This window comes from Battus philenor, unplaced genomic scaffold (genome assembly GCF_028537555.1).
Source record: "Battus philenor isolate CCGP_79_NKW_IND1 unplaced genomic scaffold, ilBatPhil1.0.hap1 SCAF_9, whole genome shotgun sequence".
NCBI lineage: Eukaryota > Metazoa > Arthropoda > Insecta > Lepidoptera > Papilionidae > Battus > Battus philenor.
The window spans coordinates 12,250,117-12,268,879 of NW_027181759.1; the positions used below are offsets into that span (position 1 = coordinate 12,250,117).

At 33.4% G+C, this 18,763-nt stretch overlaps 2 protein-coding genes across 2 annotated transcripts; one reads left to right on the top strand and one right to left on the bottom strand.

Annotated features, from left to right (window-relative positions):
* Positions 1-1,465: 1,465 nt before the first annotated feature.
* On the bottom strand, positions 1,466-12,081 carry Ttc26 (tetratricopeptide repeat domain 26). Its single transcript, XM_068775934.1, has 12 exons — positions 11,944-12,081; positions 11,180-11,363; positions 10,129-10,184; positions 9,625-9,800; positions 8,781-8,840; positions 6,434-6,580; positions 5,914-6,037; positions 4,992-5,171; positions 4,543-4,740; positions 3,189-3,344; positions 2,288-2,394; positions 1,466-1,670 (listed from the first exon to the last, which is right to left on the bottom strand). Exons 1-12 carry the CDS (start codon positions 12,079-12,081, stop codon positions 1,466-1,468), a joined length of 1,731 nt encoding a protein of 576 aa, XP_068632035.1.
* Positions 12,082-12,802: 721 nt separating this feature from the next.
* Positions 12,803-18,433, top strand: LOC137932016 (zinc finger protein 391-like). The gene is made up of 7 exons (XM_068775562.1): positions 12,803-12,942; positions 13,011-13,347; positions 13,902-14,168; positions 14,643-14,841; positions 15,291-15,380; positions 16,897-17,043; positions 18,241-18,433. The coding sequence occupies exons 1-7, from the start codon at positions 12,823-12,825 to the stop codon at positions 18,395-18,397; spliced, it is 1,317 nt and encodes a 438-aa protein (XP_068631663.1). The 5' UTR covers positions 12,803-12,822; the 3' UTR covers positions 18,398-18,433.
* The last annotated feature ends 330 nt before the right edge of the window (positions 18,434-18,763 follow it).

Sequence of the window (18,763 nt, forward strand, 5' to 3'; positions counted from 1 at the left end):
CAATCACTGTAAACAGCAAACATATCTTCCTATATTCTCGACTATAAATGCTGCCTATTGCTATAGCAGCCCCGTTCTTGCGTAAACTAACAACACTTTACTTTCTTCTCCCCTATCATCTTCCCATTATTCTTCCTCATATCAGTACGTATCACGAACATATGATTCAACAATATGCTTTCCTAACAACCTTCTACTTAAGCGTCCCTCCCGCAGTACTGTCTTTACTCAATTCTTCGTTAATATAACCAATTGTTACTTGGAATGCGCTCCCTTCTCAGTATTAGGACGACCAAGAATAGTTACGCCCTCAATGCGAAAATTTGTAAGCTGTTTTGAGGGAACCATACTCGTGTAACCGACACGAGACGTGGCGTGGGTAAACTCTCTACTATTAGGGGTTTTACCCACGCCACCCATGTGGACCGTCAAGGTTGATGGGAGTCGCTGGATGTGGGAACCCCGAGACCGATCAGAGGTGTTCTTTCAGGGAGGCTGCCTTGCAGTGAGCGTCGATCAGATGACATAATGAAGCATGATATAAGTGCTTTATATTTTTAATTATATATAATAATTCACATATACGTGAGTGTTAAGTTTTAGCAGCCAAATTTAAAAAAAAGATCTAATGACGTCTGGTAAATTTTGACAGATGACAGTTGTTGTTTTGATTAGAAGAAGGACTGATTAAGAAATTGTGTTAAAGTTTTAGAAGTAAATTCGAGTGTTCTTCCATTGAGAATCGAACATGTATTTCTTTTTTATAGTTAAGGATAGATATAATCTATATTAGGTATACATGGTAAGTACACTTAACATAAATATCGTAACATAGATTAGATTAAATAATAATTTCTAACATTTCTAATATATAAATCAAAAAAATTTAAAAGTAAAGGGAAATTAAAATATATTATTTAAAAAATGGTAAATCACTTATCACTATGTAACATATTCGATGTGCCTAAATGTCAATATGCTTAGGAGTGTATTGATCAAATGTCCGTTAGACGAAATAATGTGACAGCTTTTAACAATATTTTTACATAGTTTTTATGGATATTAATAAAAAACTTCAAACAGATTTAAATTCAAAATATCTTTATTCAAGCAGGCATTTACACGCGCCGTTGAATCGTCAATAATTTTAAACACTATAATGGTCATGTATTCAATGCGTAACTATCTCCCGCGAGCGCGGAATGCCAATCTATTGAAAAGAGCCAGAAACTTTATAGTTGCACTTTTTAAATGAAGATATTACTATTCTATTCAATTTTTTGTTTTCGTAAATATACAAATGGATGAGCTATATATAATCGACAAACATATTGCTGCGTCTTATATAAAAAAAACAGATTTTTGAATAATTTCTTTATTATCATTCATATATTTACGAAGTTTAGAGTAAAACGATTTGCTATGAAATTTAAATATAATTTAATTTGGAATAGCTAAGTTCCGATCACACGGGTATCCTGTTCTGATGTGCCCACTTAGTGATGGTCCTCACGATGTGCTCAGCGGTGGGACGAGTGGGTGGGCCACGTAGCAGTGGCAGGGCGTCACGAAGCTCTGCTGCAGCTCCGGGCCGGTTGGCGGCTGCTGCCTGCGCCACACCGCACACCGCGCCACGCAGGCCCTCCCACATCTCAGGACCTCCATCCAGACTACATCAACAAGAACTCTGTTTTTTAAAGATGTCACTGACGTATGGTTTCAAAAGGACAGTACCTCATGTCATACAGCTCGGTGGCTGGATATTGCTTTCATTTGCAATTGCTTCGTGCATCGGAATGTAAGGAATTTATTGCGCCATTTTATATTTTATTTCGGTTTAAAAAAAGAAACTCCTAAAGAACATACTTATTTTGAGCGCAATGCAAAATGAAAAGGGTCAATCTCTTTTCATTTTGCATTGCGCTCAGTATGCGATTTCAACTCCATCTATGTAATTGTTGTATAATTAGCTGCCACGATTTAATAATTTACCTGAATAGCTTCTCAAGATTTTGGATTGCAGTTGCTTATATTCATATTCTTAAATAAATTTAAATTTTACCTTCTAAATATTTTTTACCTTTTAATTTTTTTACTTTTATATTATCTGTCGTGGTTATACAATAGAAATCACGTTGCCGTGGAGTTCATCTGTAACGCTACATGCCAAGTGTTACATTTCCTCGACTCATCGTTTTTAACATATTTGTGGGTTTTCCATGAGTTTTGACCCAAGAAAAAACTTTATAAAAAATTCCAGGAATTTTGTAATCTATAATATACTTACCGATCGAGCATGTGAAAAGCTTTTGCCGCCACGAGGAACTGTCCCATGCGATAACTATCATTGGCTACCAACTGCAGAAGGGCGAAGCCGTCTGGCGTTCCAGAAGCCTGTTTCCGAAAGAACAAGATTACTGAAGTAAATGTGGGTTGTGCTCCAAGGATCAAGGGTACTGAAGTAGCTCGAAGAATTGTAACTCTGAAGTGGCAGTGCATCCGACCTAGTTGGAGACGAGAAGTTCTAAGTGGCGACCGCGAGTTGGGCAATATACACGACGTAAATAGGACCTTCACGGACGAGTTTTCCTAACCGCAAAATTCTTTTTTAATTATTTTTGTCTATACGGTGCCTAATTATCATTTCCTTATTATTTACCTGGGTTGGTTATTACTAAATATTAATCTACATATAATATTTTCCTACTTACTGCCTTATTTTAATATTTATTTTTTATCGTATATTTGTTTTTTTATCTTAGTTTTAATGCGTGCCATTTATCTGATCATGCAGTTACATGAATGGGTGGGATAAAATACCTTTTTTCATTTTATAAATACTCTTTTCCCATCGTGTTTTAGAGCAGGGATATACACTTTCATTCTCTTATCATTCAACATACAGTATTCACCCACATTACATTTACGCATCACCTCCTATATCTCGCCACACTTCCTGTGACACGGTTTCGTTATGCCTAATTACGTCATCCACCATCCTGTAACAAAACCTCAAGAAAGTGTGGCGGCTCTCCTCCTTTTCCTAAAGTGAAGCTGTGTTGCCACAATCAATGCTCTTTCCCATTTCCACGTCACAAGTCACTCTAAGCCCTCCATATACGGGCCATATATTTATAAGTAATTGCGTGCACCACGGTCTGGTCCACCTCTGGGTCATAGATAATTACCTTAGAACAGATATCCCAAGCGAGGTTAGCCTCTTTGTTCATAACGTGACACCGACAAAGACACGAAAGGTACGTGAAGGAGCTCCGAATATCTTCGTCCTGGATGGCTAAAAGACATTCCTCTGCTTCACGGTAGAAGCCAGTTGCGGCTTTGGCCTGAAAAGAGGAATTATGAAAGTATCGCCTGTGAGATGCGTTTATTCATAGTAATGAATATTTAATTTGTATAAATATTAGTGAAAAAGTTCCTCCACAATTTGTTTGAAAATTCAAGACATTTTTTTAAAAGTTTATTTACATTTATCTATAGTATATGGGTGCAATTTTGTTTGATATTTTTTTGCTATTTTGTAGCTAGCCGTTATTGTAGAAGTTTTGGGACTTTTGAAAACTATTCGAAAAGTGGTTTCAACAGCCCTTGATGTTAACCTGATATTTTGATACAGAATTCTGAAGAGACGGATACTGGTGAAAATAAATCCTTTATATTGATTGATTTCATCCTCAAGTTCTTGCTGTAATCTCATCAGTGTTTAGCAATAGAGATCCGAATCGATGGTTCTGCTCGGCAATATAAATATAAAAGCTTAGGATAAACAATGTCCTTCCAATCCCATCACACACAGAGCACCACTTTATTACTAGGTAACTTGTTTTGCCGTAATTAGTGATGTCTGGCTGGTCTTCTACGTAATTTACTTTTTAATACCACTTATCAATCTCTTTAAAACCGCTTTGGTTTCATTACCTCACAAAAAAGAATTACAAATGGTTCAATAGGTTTCTTTTAGTTCGTATGGTACCTAAATATTTAGCTTTTTTATACAAGGCTTTTTTTAAATGGTTCAAAACTGTTTTGTGAACAGCTTTAAATTTTTCAGCTAAACAGTAAGTACTGATAAGCCGACTTTGATTCACTTTTTCAAAAAAGCGTCCATATTTTCGGAAAACGGGCGATTAGAGCGAGATGTATCTTTGGTATCAAAATTCTCGGATTGTGACCGCTCAAACCAACTTTGTACTACTTTTATTGCCACTGCCTAGCTCTATAATCGTCACAATTTTTATTTCACGTCTTGAGTGGCATTTTGTACTCTTATGAAATAAAATTTTAAGACGTATCAAATTTCTTCTGAGCATTTTGACAGAAAAAAAAACAAATGAAAAATGGCACGAAACTAAACTGGTTCTATTCTTAAAATGTAACCTTAATGAGTCATCAAAACCGGCCAGATAAAAAGTACACTCAAACAGATTTTTTTTTAAATTTGCACATAACATTCACGTAGACTTTTTCTCCGAAATAATATTTAGAAAAGTTATTCATTGTATTACTTCATATGCTAACATGTACCTGAGCGTAGTTAAAATTAAACGTGTCGTCGTTCACGAAGAAGCTTTTGATGGAGTTGAGATATACGAGGACCTCTTCGAACTGTCCCGCTAGGAAGTAAGACGAGGCCATGCACTGGCGGCCGGGGATCGTGTCGCACTCCGACGCGGAGCTGCCCACCAAGTGGAAGTTTTGCTGTGCCAGCTTCATCTGCTCCTCCTTAGATCATAATAAACAGATGTCATCATCATGATACTGATTATGTCAGCCAAAGAGCATAAGCCTGCTCCAAAATTGCCACGAAGACCAGTCTCCGCCAAATTTTCTGAGTATTCTAGCCTGATAAAACCTCCAACGCAGACTTCTCGGAAAGGTGCTACCAATAGGCGATGAAATAATAGATTAAACAACGTAAGGGAAGTTGATGTGGCTTCAAATACCTAGGGGTCTGAACATAAAGGACTACTCACATCGCCGGTATCGTTGTAGAGTCTGACGGCGACGACGGCGCGCAGTATGTAGTGCAGCGGGGAGCTGGGCTCCACGGGTTGGAGTAGCTCGCGCGCCTCCAGCGCCTCCCCTCGCCGCAGCCGGACACTGGCCAGGTTCAAACGAGCTTCCGGCACTATATCCACCAGCTCTGGTAACACCTGTATTCAACAATCATATTCTATTGGCCAGCCGTCTTAATAATATAAGAGAAAAAAAAATATTAAGTTAAGGTATCGACAGCCAGTTTCCGAAAGAATAATCAATTTGAATTTAGAATTGATGTCGTGTTATTAGTTATTTAACTGAACATAGGTTGCTGGAATTGATTAAAACGTTGGTTTTAATAAAAAACTTAACCACCGATCAGTGAACGATCATCAGAAAACCCAGTTTTCAAAGAAAATAAAAGTTTGTTGTCGAATCTGTGTCAGCTAATCTGTGAATTTCACAAAGCAATTGTTTGCCAAATGTCGACTATACGTTGTTACTCGTATGTAACAAACATTGGCCATTTATAAGTATTGGCCGGATACTCGTTATTCTAAAATTTTAAAAACTCTTAGTAACATTTGATTTTGTGGGTGCATGCTTATAAAAATATGTGGAAGTTGTCAATTTTTTATATTAACGAATATTTATGTAATATCTATTATTAATCTGTGGGCTTTTCGAAAATTGTCACATGAGAAATAAAATAATATTATGATATTTTCCGGTACGTAAATGTTATTTTACTAGTCACGAAATAATAAAAGAAATAAAAAACGAAAGAAAGTGAAAAAATAGCTGTTGTCGGATAAAATTATAAAAAAACGAAACATATGGACATATATTTAGACTCAGTTTATGAAGAAAGAAAATTATCTCGGGAAACATCATATACGTATATATAGAACTAACTTTCAAAGCACCTTCCCCGTTCCTGAACACGACCAGGTTGTGTTTGACCAGGTCCTGACCGAACGTATGCTGCTCTGAAGAGATTTGCTTTAATTCATTTTCCGCCGCCTTACCGTTGTACAACCTAAATAGTGAAACAAAATTAAATCAGTTAAATAATATTAGCAATAGTTTGGACAACCTTTAAATAATTGTTAAGTGTTATGACCGCTCGGAGCCGACAGCGTAAAACCAATCATAGTAGCTACATTTGGTAAGGCTTTGCAGTGGGCGTCTACCTAAGGATATAACGATGACGACGACGATGTCGACGACGATGACGACGACGATGACGACGACGATGACGACGACGATGACGACGACGATGACGACGACGACGACGATGACGATGACGACGACGACGACGACGACGATGATGATGATGGTCATGATGATGATGATGATAGTGATGGTGATGATGATGATGATATATATTTACAACATTAACTTTTTTTGTTCAGAATAGGTACGTCACGGTTACCTGAATAGGTTGCAGGCTTTCAGATTGCCAGCGACGGTGGAAGTGGGGTGTTGAGCGAGGTACACGCCCAGCACCTCCTGCGACACGTCATAGTAGTCCAGCTTGTAATAGCACAACGCCACGTACACATTTAGCGCCATGTAGTTACTAATAATAGAAAACATAGAGAATTTAGTTAAAGAGTACATCTTCAGTGTTGACCGTTATATTTAAGTCACCAAAAAAATATAAATTTATTACCAGAAATTAACAGAAAGAAAAATATATAATAAATTAGATGCTAATGTCAATAAATTAGTTAGCTTAATAAGATATTATATGTTGGATGTAGGTCGCAGTGAAAGGCTTAGGCGCAAGGATCTTTAGAAGAGCAATACGGCTTTTAAAATTTCTTTTAATCTAATATGCTAAAGACCAAACTACGAAGATGACAATCTTAATCGGATGTTTTTACAAAGTACTTATTAATATAAAGACATTTAATAATCGTATCATCAAAATTTACATTTACTAATATTAAAGTGTAATCATCAATAAGAAATATATCTTAACCGGAAAAATAATCCATAAATTAAAAAATAATCCCTATTTCTTTTGATGACGTTATAGCTTGAGAAGGACTTAACCAATTTCATTAATATTGTTTTATAAGTCGCTTTATGCAGTATGCTCCTACTAAGAAAAAAACAATTTGCATTACGGCTTACATTTACAAAGTCGATTAACAAATCGCGAGGACAGTCTGAGTTTTTTTAGAATCATATTGAAAATACAACTCTTTCTGTTTCAGACTGTCACTTGCTTTTGAAATAGCATTTGCTGATTCCGCGGGCTTCAAAGTGAAACGTATAAGACGTGTTTTGAAGCAGCTATGCTTGAGCTATGCTTCCTCGAGCCATTACACACTTCTTTTATACCGGATTGGGAGACCAGCGGACTTCTAGATCGCTTAGGGGGACGCTCTATGGAGTTAGTAAGCTCAAGGGTCTCCTTGAAGTGACTTCGACTTGGGCTATCACTTGTCGATAATACCCGCTTAACATTAGCACAGAGGCATCCAAGAAAGCCGAAAAAAAAATACATGCTTTCCGCATGAAAAATCGCATGTCGTCTGTGTTAACTTTAAAAAAGTATCAACATTATTTACGCCCTATAAAAAATAACTTACAATATTATATATTAAAAAGCACTATAATAAACAATTTTTATCAATAATTTTGTTTTTATTTATTAAGGTCCGACTTACACAAATAATACAGGTCGTCTATTTAATCTATACAGTATTAATATATGTACTTCTACAGCCAGTTTGTATTATATCTACCATAAATTAATGGAAATAAATAACTTTAATAATTGTCTTTACTAGAATAATATAATAACTATAAAGCCGAAATAACACTACTATTTTAAATTAGTGATGTTTAAAATCGCAATACTTGCTTATTTATTTAAAATCAAAATATATTTATTCAAGTAGGCATTTATGTACATTTTTAAATCGCCGATTATTTTAACATTATAAGTAGTTCACTAACACCGGCTCAGAACGCTGATCTTATGGAAAGAACCGACCAGAAATTCAACAGTTAGCTAACTATCACTAAACTCTAAAATTTTTCATCTGTATATTATAATGTCAATTATGTAAATGAGTCAACAAACCAAGTTTCACACATTGCGATCAACTAAAAACTCTTGAATGCTATAATGATATTTATTTAATATTACACTTTTAATTTTAGATTTAAAATTAAGAAATGGAAAGCCTAAGATACCTTTTGAATTTTTATATGTGCTCATACTCAGAACCGTGAAGGATTGATTAAGTTGATTGACACGAAATTTAGGCGTAATAAATTTATTTTCATTTCTTGTGTTTATCATGTGTCCGTCTCTATTTCTTCGTATAAGAATTTAAATTATGGCGCATAAATAATTTGTTATTAAAAATATAATGTGAAACAGCCATTAAAATACAAATTTCTTTTAAAACACCTCTCAGGGGATATCTTGCTTTTAAGTTATAAATAGTCCGCACAGTTCTATTCTGTAAACTAAATATAGAATTAATATTGGCAGCACTGCCCTATAATTTAATACCCTAAAAACCGAAGATAACTAAAGTATGCAAGTTGAACTGTATTGACGTCAATATTATTGAAAAAAACGTATAATAAATGAAGAAAGAATCTTTGCCATTACGTAATTTAAATATAAAAAATACTGCTAAAATACGAAAACCATTTTCAAAACATATAACGCAACTAAATAATTTGTGAAATCCGACAAAGATATGAATACAATTACCATAGACTAAGGACAATTAAAGAAAGGTATTTTTTACCAATTTGTATGTGATAACACTTTGACCCATTCAGTTGCATCCGTTCGGTATCTTTTGTATCTGCAAAGTCACGTTAATAGTAGTAGTTGCTAGCTGTTGCCACACAAATCTTACATTATCGTGTCCATACTAAAATATGGAATTTAATGTAAACTATTTAAAAGTGAAACAAAAATCATGGGATAATTTGCAGCTAATGTATGTGTTCAATTCAGCCTTGTGTTTTTTTAATATATCACAGAGGCAAAAGCCGTGTTTGACGTTGAAAATTCGCATATGCATATTTAGTCAGACCTATGACGTATGATAATATAATAATTTTAGGTGGATGCTGTGTATATTGAATTTAATGGTGTATGCAGCATTTTCTAAAGATAAATAATAATCACCGATGATAATCATCAACTCGATAAGAGATTGTTTTCGATGTTTGTACTAATTTCTGTACAAGTGATCAGTTATAGGTATATAAGCGTACAGGATACATTTGTTAGCAAAAAGCTTTGAAGCTTTATCACCTATTTCCAATCACCCCGTATAAAGTGATAATCAATTAAAAAGCGTTTTAAGATTAGAAATACTAAATATTAAAATTAATTATTGTTTAATATCTGACCTTACAGACTTTGTACTTCCACAAGTTATTGGCCTGTTGAATTTCATTGGAGAAAACAATAAATTAAAGTGACTTATTTCAAAGTTATAACTTCATGCAAATTTGATGAAAAGTTAGCTATACGCTTATCCCTTTAAAGCTTTCACACCTATAACCAGTCAACCTGTATTTGTACGTGAAAGACAGATTGGTATTATTGAAGCGAAATTAATTTGCAAAGTAAGTCACCGTCTATCTAGCAACAGTTTTTTGTACACGTCAATGGCCTCCTGGTAATGGGCACGAAGGTAATGCACGGCGGCCAAGCTTAGTTGGTCTTCAGGAACGTCGCGGAGTGCCGCGTGCGCTGACATGAGCGCCTCCTCGTCATTCAGTTTATGCGCCAGGTGGAATTGCAAGCGATTCTGGAAACCAAGATACAGAGTAAATACACAACAGCCCATTCTAACGGCCTTGATTTTCCTAAACGAATTGTATTAAAAAAACAACATATCAATTGTTTATATCCGGAATATTCAACATTTTTATACGTGTTAGTAACAATGTCAATTTATTTTAGCCGCGAATTAGCAATTGGACAATTTTATGTAACTTCAAATGGACCATCTATTTACTCATTGGGCATACATTCGTTCAATACCTATTTAATAGTTTTTGATATATTTTACATTTACTTTATACACACTTGACAATTACACGCTATATATTCTAAAATAAATTTAAAACGTGGACCTTTAAGGCACAATCCGGTGCATCTTCTATCGCTTCTTGTGACTCTTTATACATTCCTGAAATAAAACATAGTTACTTTTTTAAAATCCGTTTACAAGCATGTGGAATGGAAGTGAAATTACAGTTAAATCATAATTAATAAAGTTTTTAATCTCTTTAATTTAAATTAGGCATAAAATGTGATGTGGTGCGACCGTAAGTCGTCAACCAGTAAGAAGTAAAATGACAACCTAGACGAGCCATGGAAAGAGCTGTACTCGGGATTTCTTAACGAGATAGAATCGGGGATAAGTAAATCCGTAGACAAACGAAAGTAACCGATAGAGCATAAATTTTAGCTGTATTTACCCATAAGAGAAAATTGTGTAAGAAAAATTGTAACAAATTATAAAACGCTGTCACGCCTCTCAACTGGGAAAAGAAAGATCCTTATCAAATAGCAGCAACTCTCTCCCAACTGTCTGCGTTTATTAAAAGCGAAAAAAAATTATTGTTAAAAAAAACACCAGCGATACAAATTAAAATTAATAAAAAAACCGATAGAGTAAAGCGGTTTGGCAAATTGAAGAGACAGTGTGCAGGCCACATACAGAACAGGTGCCCGCTAGGGTCTTGACGTTCTAGAGTAAAGGCCATGGAGTAGCACAAGAAGCGTTGAATGTCCGTCGGAAGTCGCTGAATGCAACCACCACCAACCGGTCCCATTAGAAATCATTGGGCCCTATGTGCAGCTGTGGACGTTCTCCCTCTGAAATGATGATAATGACAAAGATTCAATTAGAAGTAAGGCAATAAAATAAGTTACAAAGATCACGGACATCCCTCTAGACCTTGATGTACACACAGTAAACAAATAAAATATTTCGATTTATCTACCACGATACACGATCAACACCAAGATATGTCCATCCATGCGCTTGTCTGTCTACGGTTACCAGTCCAGAATCTTTTGGTCCATGCACGCTATATGGCCTATCCACTGCCAAAAAGTAAAACGTAGTAGTATAATCAGATATTATTTGGAATAATAATGAAACATTTTTTAAATAACCTAAATAAAAATAGCAAACGGCCAGGTCAATTGCCATGTTGTCGGCGATACGAGAGTCCAAATTTTCTCGGGAGCGCAGCAGTTGATACTGGTCCAGAGCGCGCCGATACTCCCCCAAGTGGAACCAACACCATCCCATCCATACTTCAACCCACACGTCTTCAGTACCTTCATGTTTGAGAAACTGAAAAAAAAAAACACAACGGAACATCATAATTAATACACATTTTTAAGACATCAGCATTATTCAGACTAAGTAATTCAGGCATGTATTGGATGGGCAATTTAAGGAATATTTATTGGTAAACTAAATGTTTCACAAAACTGTATATATAGTTAAATTTTCTTTCTAAAAATAGATAAATATAAGAATAATTAATAAAGCTAATTCTTTCTAATGTGTAATTCTCGCTATCTTACGACATTTTACAAATTTATTCTCGTATTCTCTTTTGATAAATTTAAATAAATTTACTTTAAAAGTTGCATTCATACAGAAGACAAACGTTAAAATTGGCTTCCTAGCCATATTTATCTAGAGCATTTTTACGCCTATAACTTTTTGTAAATACCACGTATAAGTCATGTTAATAATGCAGCGCTATGGACTCATTCTCTTGGACTGGTCTCTTTGATATTAAAATATTTCTTCAAACATATAATCTGACATTGTACATTAGTTACTTATAAAGACGCTGAGTGTAATTACATGGTTTCTGAGCTAGTGAAAAAATAATCATTTGCAATAATTAAATAATAACTACTTCGAGTAAGGTGATCGCGCCGACATAATCTCTTTTTAGAATAAAATCCTCTAATTCTGGAAAATTCTTCTTAGCTGATTGACTCCCTACGCGGTTTTCTGCCGCCGGTTTTGACCGTGAAAGGATCTGTAAAGGCATGTATGAAGGCCAGGTTTAATGAATAATCATTGAAATATAAATTAAACAATTCTATAACGCATTATTTGGTCTTGGTTCGCTTTAAAATACATTTTGTTTAAAGAATATTTTAATAATTTTTTATAGTTTTTTTTATGGTAAATTGTATTGTTAGGGAAAAAAATAAGTTAAAGTAAATCTTCGAGTAGAGAGGAATGTGGATATTAATGAAGAAGCCTCCGTTTTGTAAACTAATTGTTTTATATTTAATTCAAACATAAATTACAAGTCTTATCAAAGATTCTAATGCTTAAAAACTTTAATCATAAACAGCAAAATAAGATCTTTTAAAAACTTAACGTTTTCACTAATAAAAACGGGAATATTTACCATTTTACAAACACAGCCCGATTACCTCTTACAAGAATTGATAGAAATTGTCTCCATGGCAACTTTCAACACAATAATGTTGGAAGCTTCATTTAAATAATTATAATTGTGTAATTAGGTTCTACAATAATTACGTATATTGAACCAAATTATAAAATAATAAAAAAAACTGTTTACCCACTTTATTATTCTGTTATTTTATTTTAACTCGGTGAAAACATTTTCTTTCACACGTAATTATAATCTGTGAGTCGTACTCGTTTTGTTTTGACTTTAGTCAACGTCAATTAATGTATGTTGACAAAAACATGTTTTTTTCAAATATTTAAATTTGAGTTTAAAACACTTCACTATTACTATTTACTACAGAATATGGATGATTGCCGGATTTGTCTGAAATGTAAAGGTGACAAAGATATTTCTAAGTTAGATATTGAACGGCAAGGAAAAGGAAAAAGTTTTCTGGATATAATGTTATTCTGTTTAGATATTGTAAGTAGTTAATAATTGTTTTCATTCGAATATCCTATCATATTTATTAAGATTTCAATTTCTTTTAGGTCGCACAAGACTGCAAAGTTGCTACCAAATTGTGTTTGAAGTGTTATAAGAAAATCATCGCTTTTGAAAAGTTTAAGTCACTTGCTCTTAAAAATGACGCCTATTTGCAGACTATCAATGTAAATGTTGACATAAAGAATGAAATATTTCTCATAGATGAAATCAAATGTGAGGATAAACTTAATGACAATGATTTAAGTAATAATAACGAAAGTGATTTCAAAGAAGATGTTAAAGAAGAAGAGGGGTGCGAGTTGGTTCCATCAGATGACGAACTTCTTAATGTTATTAACCAAATGAAACATGAAAATGGTTCTGACGCAAGTGAAGAGAATGGTAAGAAAATGAAATCTTAAGTATAATATTTATGTATATAATAGGCAACACATCAGGTTTTATAAATATATGATGATTGATTACAAGTGTAAAAAGTTTAAAGTGGTGAATGTCATTTGTCAGCTAAAGGCTCCAAACTTTTGCACCTGTTGGAAGTAGGTACACAAGTGTAAAACTATCAACCGGATATTTATTATGGTAAATTATTTTTTCTATTGCAAGCATATAACTTTAGGTAGTATAAAGTAGGCAGCAATTGATAGTATAAAAATTAATTTTAGTAGATGATCTTAACTTTAGAAAACACCTGTTATTGTTACATTATAATTATGTTTACATTATTTATGTAACTGACAATTTTTAATAGAGTGTACTATACATTATTTGACAGTAAATAAGCTATAACATGAATGTTTTTTTAAACCTATAACCAATTACTCCTTTATTAATATCTTTCAGCATATTATCAGTCAACAAAACTGTGCCATGGGACTATAACTCCTATGTTTTTTTATTTTTGTCTAAAATTATTACAACAGACATTTTATCAACAGCACAGGATCAAATTATGAAGACAGTATTACCAAAAAATGAAAAGAAATTGATCAAAGACAATGACAAACAAAACCAAATCTGTGATGAATGTGGAAAAACTGTCAGGAATTTAAAGGAACATTTAGCTAGACACCAATCAATCAATGAGAGGAAATGCATAAAGTGTAAAGTATGTGATAAGTTGTTTTCAAGCTACAGTGCAAGATATAGACATCACAAAGTGAAACATTTGGGTATCAAACCACATTGTGATATTTGTAATAAAGGTATGCACATCTATTCAAATATTTTATTAACAATTTACCAAGTTCACATAACATTTAATATAATTTCATGTTTATAACAAATATTAGCATTGTACTAGCTGTAGTAATCTAGTACTGATGCCTTACATTTGAAGGTTGCATGTTTGTTTCTGAGTAGATTATATATATATATAGGTTGATTGGTTGTGGGTATAAAAGCTTTAAGAGAAATGTATACCATATTTGTCAGTAAGAAGCTTTAAAACTTTTACACCTATTTTCAATCATTTTGTACAAATCACTCTGAAATGTGTTATATTATATGTATTTTTTTTTCTATTAAAATGCGACAGGCAAATAACCGGCAGTGCAAATTCTGCAGGAACAGCAGTAAACAATAACAGTAAATATATATTTACCAAAATAAAACCAATCATACTACCTAATATGTACACAGGATACATATTATTTCTCAACAAATAACTATCATTTTAGGTGTTTCAAACTTGAGGGCTCATCATCTGGTAGTACATAACACGGAAGAGCTGCCATTCAAGTGTGTTCCGTGCGGGAGGAGATTCATATCTCAGTCTACTCTTGACATGCACACTACAGTTCATACCAAGGACCGACCATACTCCTGTGACCAATGTGACAAGAAGTTCAGGAACAAGATTACAATGATTCAACACAAGTATGAGAAACTGTTCATTTGTTCATAGTGCAATTATACAATTTACATGATTTACAAACATTTATTTTGTATCACAATAACACACATAGGGTCTTTGGCCCAATTTACTTTTCTTAAGTCCATGCATTCCCGTGCTCACAAATAATGCCTGGTACCTGACAAAGAACAATTGAGTATTACTGTTAATACTACACTCTTATTAATTACGATTCAATGTAATATAACTGCTGAACATTGTATATTTAAACTTAAATTTTTACTATTGTACTTATCTCAAATATAATCATTACAACATTCTCTGAAGTGAGTCAATAGAACCTCAACATTTATCACTGATTGCCATATTGATGAATTTCTAGAAGGGTTGCCATATATTTAAGAAGTAGAAAACATTAATAAAAAAGTTTTTAATGTTTTCTACTTCTTACTTCTTTACACTTTTCTTGCAGACGGCAAGTTCATGATAAAGAGAGATCATATCTTTGTCAATTTTGTTCAAAAAGTTTTTTCAAGAAATACCATCTGCAGGAGCATTTAAGGTTGGTGAAATTAAAACATTTAGTGCATTATTTACTAAGGACTTAAAATGCTGCTTCTATGATATTCTCAGAATAATGTTTTTCAGTATCATCGTCATTTCAAATGAAGGGCGCCCACTGCTGGGAATAGGCTTCTCCCTACAATAAGCATTAGGACTAGTAAGAAGCAAACTTGATTCCAGTGCTATTCGACTACGTTAACAAGGTTATGTGTCCTTTTGTGTGCACCCTCTGCATTAAGCTGGTCCATGGTTTCACTCAAAAATCTTTAGGCCAGATGCCATTGCTTCTGCGCCATATGAACCTACCTAACCTAATCTACCCAATGCTACATTTATTTGCTAATTTGCTGGGTTATGTCAGTTATTTCCATATGTCTACTGCCCCCCTCATTTTGGGTTCGATCGTGTTCAAAAATCCCGAGCATATAGTCCTCTCCATCACTTATTAATAGACTTTCATCCAAATAGCCCTATTGCAATTTGTTTTGATTAACCATAAATGTTTAACAGTTACAGACAGAACAGTTTTTTTAAAACTGTTGTTTTTCCCACCTCTATCGAAAATTAAAAAAATAGTATAAGTGTTTGAGCAGTTTCTAATCTAGCGCTTAGCAATATGTTTGAAGATATTTTTTATTTATACAAGATTATTGGTTATAGTAGTAAAACATTTATAGTGCTAAAATGTATTCTCTCTTTGTGGTAATGTACTCATTTGTCAGCAAAAAGCTTTAAACCTTTTACGCCTATTTTGGATCACATTGTATAAAGTGATCACTCCGAAATATATTACATATGTTTGTATTTTCTATTCTATTGTTTTTTTAAAACTTTTAGCAATATAAAGTCTGCATGGACAGGATAAACAATAATTCACTTTATATATAGGACTCAGAATTTTGAATAAGCTTTTTCTTACAATATTATCATTATGTTATTTACTGTTTCTAAAACCATTGATTTTTGGGAAGGGTATATCACTGTACATTACCACCAGTATAGTGCCACCATACACAGCAAAGTTTTCAAACAATATAGCAAACATCCTGTATCATATATATAAATAGATTCAGCTTAATTAATGCCGCCCATAGGCACGGGCGGCTTAACCTATAGTGCATGGTGTGCAATGCTCACGGGCGCCGCTGTCTCAAGAGGCGGGATAGTGCGACGGTGTCAAACACGAGCGGCTCCTTTTTCGACCATTTTGGTCAACTTAAAATCAACCTTATTTCACGTAATTAAAGTTATTTTTGAAAAAAGGCCATAACTAATACCATACTGTACGCTATACCTACTTATAAAATAGCTTGTTGTAATAAAAAAAAACTTTGTTGTTACGACGGCAAAGTTAATAGTTATAGCCGCGGGGGGAGGGGTCAGGCCGAGTGGGCGCCAGGGTTTCATTGCACACAGGCGTCGAGTTAGAGTCGCTTCTGGCCATAGGGCTAAGAGTTGCATATTCGTGTATCAGGATTGTATGTAAAATGGCTTCAGTAATTACTGTTTAACAGGAGTCATACAAAAGAGAAGCCGTTCCAGTGCAGCGAGTGTAAGAAGTGGTATTCTTCACGGACGTCCCTCAAGACACATCAGCTCATACACAACGACGTCAAGATGATCGGATGCACGCTTTGTGATATGACATTTTCAAAACCTGAGTGAGTTTGTCACTTGTTATATTTGCTAAATTAAGTATATAGCCTAGAGAATATATAATATAAGGAGAAATATATAATATAATATAAAGATAAATGAACTATAAGACTAAGAAAATCTTATCCGAGTTCATTCAATGTTTTTATTTATTCTTATATTTATAACTGACTTTTATTATATTTATTGTTAGTATATATGTATAAACAAATATTTTCATGCCTGCATGTAGCCATCGACTACCGTGCTGCTTGTACTTCTATTTGCATATCTTGGTTGTCTGTAAAAAAATGCTTTGAGTGATAAAACTGCCTATTGTACCTTATTTATTACTAACCGTTATATTCCTCTTATTTTGGTTACATTAAAAATTAGTAAAAATAACCATTTTTTTTAAATCTTAATCAATGTCACCCATACAAAAACATTTTTTTTTAATTATTGACAATATCGAGTATTTTATTTTAGTGACATATCATAGTTTCTTTACGATTAAATATAAAAAAATGGCTGTAATTTTAATATTGTATTGATTAACTGTATTTCCGTGTTATGAATACATGTATAAACTTTTTACATATTACTTTTTATTATACTATGACTAATAAAAACAGCTGACTTTATTATACCCCATATTAATTTTGGCCCAAATAAATAGATTTATATACTACTCGCTAAAAAATGTACTTTCCAATCTGTTTTTATGTTATATTTTTAACTTATGATAATTTCAAAATCGAAACATGATTAACAAAGTATCAATAAAAATTAAGTTGATAGGATATTATGTATTTGCTACTGGTTTTATATATATGGAAACGTCTAGTTAAACAGTAATCGTAAAAACTGATCACCGAATATACACGGTAACTGAAAAAGGTCAATTTATTTTCGAGTGCGACGTAGTATCTTTCTATTGTGAAAGAAATTTTAAACCATATTACTACAAAAAAGTTCGCATATTGAAGGACTACGAAGGATAATGTTTGCATTAGTTATTTTATTTTTTAAAAATTTACTAATTTTATAGTTAATTTATTTTGTAAAAACTTTTTAATAGTGTTGCCACAGCTATTTATTTATAGCAAGCCGCATCGTAGAAAGAATTTTTTCTACGATTTTAATGCGTTTTATTTTACGCGGGAGGCATTGACTGTACAATAAGAAGTTAGAGTATATAACTCAAAGATGTTTTGTTTCAGTTATTTACGCAATCATATGATAATTCACACCAAAGAAAAACGACATTCGTGCAAGTACTGCGGCGTTCGCTTCGGGAGGTCCGACCATCGCAAACGTCACGAATTTACAGCGCACGAGCGAAATCTCGAAGTATTCAAAAATATATTTGTGTCATAAATTTTCATACATTGTATTTATTACGGTAAATAATAGCTTTCCTATTTGATAAATGATGTTATTGCTGAGTGTACGTTTTTTTTTTTGTAAATAATTTCACATGGAATGTCGTTTTAGGAATATAATGTGTACATAGATAATGTATTAAATATTGTATTTACAGTTAAGATTCTATTAAAGAGTATTATTGTTGTCGAAATTTTATTCAGTTTTCCTTTTTGAAATTGTGATTTTTGCTTGGTGTACTCGACGTCTATATTTATTATTGCACTACTTGTGTGAAGGACACACATTCGCATATAATGGCATAAAAGAGGTAAGCAATATCAGTCAGCAATGTATCAAGATCAATCATCAATATATATA